The 5342-nt window shown below is 43.2% G+C and overlaps 1 protein-coding gene across 1 annotated transcript in view; it reads left to right on the top strand.

The window, feature by feature from the left end:
* The first annotated feature begins 649 nt into the window (after positions 1-649).
* Positions 650-5342, top strand: part of LOC143040800 (sialin-like) — a 26764-nt gene continuing 22071 nt past the window's right edge. Inside the window, exons 1-3 of the mRNA XM_076212232.1 lie at positions 650-803; positions 1403-1587; positions 4043-4279. Coding sequence (XP_076068347.1) covers positions 650-803; positions 1403-1587; positions 4043-4279 — 576 coding nt within the window. The remainder of the gene's footprint in view (positions 804-1402; positions 1588-4042; positions 4280-5342) is intronic.

Below are 5342 nucleotides of genomic sequence, written 5' to 3'. Positions count from 1 at the left end.
CGCCTGCTGACTGTGTTATCTATAAACACCTAAACTATAAAAATACAACACCCGTCTTCTACTCCTCTTTTTACCAGCTTTCCTATCAGTCTCTTTCAACCCCACTTGGAAACCTGGTGATGTTTTATATCCTCGGCCAATTCACGAAGTTGGTTTATGTCCTGGGGTCAAACGACTGCACAAGTGGTGGTTGGCAAGTGTTGGATTAAGAAGTCTAAATGTATTATACATTGTATATTGTATATTACGCATCATATTTACTATATCTCGTATATTGTATATAGCTTACTCAAGGAATACTACAACAGAACATTTGCTGGAAACTGTACGACTTTAACGCCGATGACGAATATGCAAATGGTACACACACACACACACACACACACACACACACACACACACACACACACACACACACACACACACACACACACACACACACACACACACACACACACACACACACACACACACACACACACACACACACACACACACACACACACACACACACAAATATATATATATATATATATATATATATATATATATATATATATATATATATATATATATATATATATATGTATGTATGTATGTATATTTATATATATGATATATTATTTTCATTTCGATTAGCAACTGCAAAATGTCTCTGTCCGGAGGCACCGTTTTGATGGACATTTGCGATCCACACGACTTCAGAAGAGGTTCATCCGGATCCAGAGGCAACGATGATCTCATCTTCGCCGTTTCCAAATCCAGTGATCTCCTCTGTGTTAACAAAGTTAGCCCACCAAAAGGTACGCAATTAAGGAATTTGTTGCTATCGGTGTGTGTGTGTGTGTGTGTGTGTGTGTGTGTGTGTGTGTGTGTGTGTGTGTGTGTGTGTGTTTGTGTGCTTGTGTGTGTGTGTGTGTGTGTGTGTGTGTGTGTGTGTGTGTGTGTGTGTGTGTGTGTGTGTGTGTGTGTGTGTGTGTGTGTGTGTGTGTGTGTGTGTGTGTGTGTGTGTGTGTGTGTGTGTGTGTCTGTGTACATTTTACTACCATGGGTATTGTAGGATGAAATATATTGCATAACATATCATTGGAGCTCAATTCGTGGCTAGAATAGCTCATTCCTTCATGTTATGGCCAACCAAGGACACTTGAGCTTGTAGGTCTTAGTGAGTTACAAAAAAATCTCTATCTCTGATTTCATTCATAGCACTTAGGCGAATTGTGTACACATGAGGTTAAGTTGCTCCAGACTTTCTGGAGTGTCGTAGTGTCTGGTAACGCAGAATTAACGTATCATAACTCGTCACGAATAAATAAACGAAATATCATGTTTACCAAGGAGGAGGACGACATTTTCAGATATGCGTGACTCAAAACCCATTTTTCTTCCGAAAAATGCACAGGATTTTGGGGAGCTAGGCACACTCTAGCATTGATGGGGGTTTTCGGTTTTGCATCTGTTTATTCCATGAGGGTCAACTTGTCCGTGGCCATTGTGGCGATGGTCAAATCTGGAAACAACACGAAGAACGACTCTAGCAACATCTGTCCAGCGGCCGACGGAGACGACGAAGAAGCTTCTGACGAGGTAAGCAGGTCCCCTGCCTTTTGGAGCCCTTCTCACCCAATGAATCAAGTCATAACAAGAAGGGTCCTTGTCTCTGTGGAGGGACAAGGTGGTTTATGCGAAGGATACCCGGTTTACGTGGGTGTGATATATCATAAGTAATAGTGGTAAAAAACAGAGACCTGCCAACTAAAGCATGATCCTACACAACATCAAACTAACAAATAATTGTATACACGTGCTGATTGTAAGGCAATTTGACACAACTACGACAACACACTGCGTTCCACGAGTATAACAAAGGGACTCGCCCAGACATTGTGGTCAGATGGTGAGGCGTTAACAAGTGTCAAGTGCTGATGTATGCCAATACATAACTTAATTAATATACTAGATAGCAATATACAAAATATGAATTATTCATCTATGGAAAGTGAAGTTTCACAATACTGATGAATGACGCTACACCTCTGCCACGACTCTAACATTTCCCAAACTTCCTGAAATCCTTGACGTGAGTCAGGATAAAGACTAAACTGCATCACCGTTAAAAAGCGGGTTCAACCTCATTAGATTATTTAGCAAATTTTACTTCCAACCAAATATATGACTTATGTTTCAGGATTCGCATACATCACAGATAATTGCTTACTTAAACGTGTGATATATAAAATGAAGAATTGATATCAAGGTATCTCTCACAGTCAACTTACATACGATGAATGAATAACAATGAATATGAATGTCTTCCCATTTGTAGGCAATATCTCTCGTCTTCTAACTATAATTCTTCCATTATCTGGTGACCCATAGGATGTGGCCGGCAAAACCAGCAGCGTTGCTACGTCTAAACCATGTCCAAAGAAAACGGGGGAGACACCGTTTTCTTTATATTTGCATGTATGACCAGTATGATTAAAGATACTGCAAGCGGCCCGAAGACCCCCACTCAGCTTCTCTATGTAATTACTAGAATACAAGGCTTGGACAAGAAAAGGGAAAGTTACTGCCGGGGCAACGTCGCCTGACCTGAGATGCCACATCGTTTAACAAGTCTCCTCTTTTATTCACATGTATAACAATTACTCATATCACCTACCATTTAATAAAAAATCAATATGCATTTAGAATACTCCATGTTAACATACTCGGGGTAGTGGATAGCTTCCGGTATATGCTGAATGTTTTGATTCAGTACGTGACAGCACGACAGACAACACTTTGTGAGTCACGAGATAATGAAAATAGTATAATCACTATATTCGAATCGCGCGTACACGCACACACACACACACACACACACACACACACACACACACACACACACACACACACACACACACACACACACACACACACACACACACACACACACACACACACACACACACACACACACACACACACACACACACACACAGACACACACACACACACACACACTCTCTCTCTCTCTCTCTCTCTCTCTCTCACACACACACACACACACACACACACACACACACACTCTCGGTGGCGCGGTTGATAGAGTACTGGACTGTTAGTTCAGAGGTGCTCGCAGTACCTGGTTCCAATCCTGCCCAGGGCCGAAATTATTTCGGTATCGCTGCGCTTCGGGTCGTTATTTCGACTGTCGTGGGCGGGGAGTTGTGTGTGTGTGTGTGTGTGTGTGTGTGTGTGTGTGTGTGTGTGTGTGTGTGTGTGTGTGTGTGTGTGTAAGGTCATAGCATTACCCATAGATCGGTCATACGAGCTCTGAGCTCTCTTCCGGGAGGGAAATAGCTGTCGATCACGAGTCAAAACACGTGATCCAAAGAACAAGGTGAATACACACACACACACACACACACACACACACACACACACACACACACACACACACACACACACACACACACACACACACACACACACACACACACACACACACACACACACACACACACACACACACACACACACACACACACACACACACACACACACACACACACACACACACACACACACACACACACACACACACACACACACACACACACACACACACACACACACACACACACACACACACACACACACACACACACACACACACACACACACACACAATTAGGATATAGACATGTGAGCTTATATGAGGTTTTTGAGACAGACAGGGGTTCCCGTCCTATATATATACATTTTCTTTCACAGAGACCCCGCACTTATGGCATACTGTTTATTATAAACTTACTGGGGATCATTTCAACTCTGAGCACAATCGTTTGGCATCTGACAACTACTCGTTATCGGTTTGGTGAACTTCTTGGAATACTATGTCGGAGACCCATAAGGACTCTCATGACCTCGAGTTGGGACAAACTGGCTCAAAAAGATATTTTTTCACATCCCTCCGACACGCGAAAGATTTTCTCCGGAAATCTAATAGGTTTTGTTTACTGTGTCCTTACCCCGTTCTTCCTCCCCTTCCCAGATCGAAGGTGAGTTCGAGTGGGACGAAAACGTGCAGGGCCTCATGCTCGGCGCCTTTTACTACGGCTACGTCCTCACCAACGTCCTCGGGGGTCGAGCGGCCGAGTACTTCGGGGGGAAGAAGGTCTTTGGCCTGGGCATCGTTCTTACGGGTCTCTTCACCGTCGTCTCGCCCGTCTGTGCCAGGGTGGGCCCCGAGCTGTTCTTCGTGTCCAGATTCGCCCAGGGACTCACTGAGGTTAGCAACAAATCGTTCTCAAATATTAGCGCACCCTGTCATCTTTCTCCTGGGCTTTCCCGTTGCACTTCCATGACACCATTCCGTCTAAACTCGTTTCTATTCTCATTCATAAACCTTACCTCTTTCCTCCTCCACTCCTGCCCTATCTCGCATAGTCATCTATTCATGGAGTTCTTCACCTTCGTCTTCACCTTTTCATCGCATTCACAGACACACGCTTTCTCTTCATTCTACGAGTCGTTCTTCTTTCCTTTTCATCCGACCTTCTTGTAGCACAGTCCTCGGCCACATTTTCTAGGGCGCTCTTCGTTTCCTCATAACTCCACGTTCTTCTATTTATCTTCTTTACTATTTCCCTCCAGCTCTTTCTGAATTTTTACTTCCAAATTTGTTGCACCTCCTCTTCGTATCTTTGCCTCTTTCACCTCTTTCATCTGGCTCATCAGTTCCGTGTCATCCTCAAAGAAAGGGCGATCAAATTCGCATGGCAATGACGTCTTGGAAGTGATATAATTTGCTCTTGACCTTATTAACCCTTTAGTGCATATACAAAGGTGAATTTGATTCCTTTAAGGAATTTATCCTAGCTAAGTCCAGCTTTGGAGACTCCCTGAAGCAGCGGTTCTCCACCATTTCCACTCCGTTGCACCCCCCCTACCCGCCCTTTGTGAATTCTCAATATTCGTGTGGCTCCTCTTCGTTTGTCTTCCAAATCCCACCCCCTTTGCTTTATTACAATGCTGGCAATCAAATTTGTCTTATATTTGATAGATTTTGTGATATGATTAGCTTACATGGGGATTAAATTTTCATCCAAAAATCGAATTTTAGATATGGGCATATTTGAATAATATATACACCCTAAAAGCAAAATATGAATTAGTTTTTCCTCCCTAGCGTAATGGAGGGGGTTTAAAGGGCCTGGGAGGCGTGTCAATTTAAATGGCTCACGCAAGAATAGGCCCTAAATATCTATAGATATGTCTTGTTTTCGCTTGTCTAATTCCATGAAACAGCTATATTTTTGTACGTCTGGCATCAGCGTGACTTCCTCTTCCGT

This window comes from Oratosquilla oratoria, chromosome 29 (genome assembly GCF_046742065.1).
Source record: "Oratosquilla oratoria isolate Oo_2021 chromosome 29, ASM4674206v1, whole genome shotgun sequence".
Lineage (NCBI taxonomy): Eukaryota > Metazoa > Arthropoda > Malacostraca > Stomatopoda > Squillidae > Oratosquilla > Oratosquilla oratoria.
This window is presented reverse-complemented; position numbering and strand designations above follow the sequence as displayed.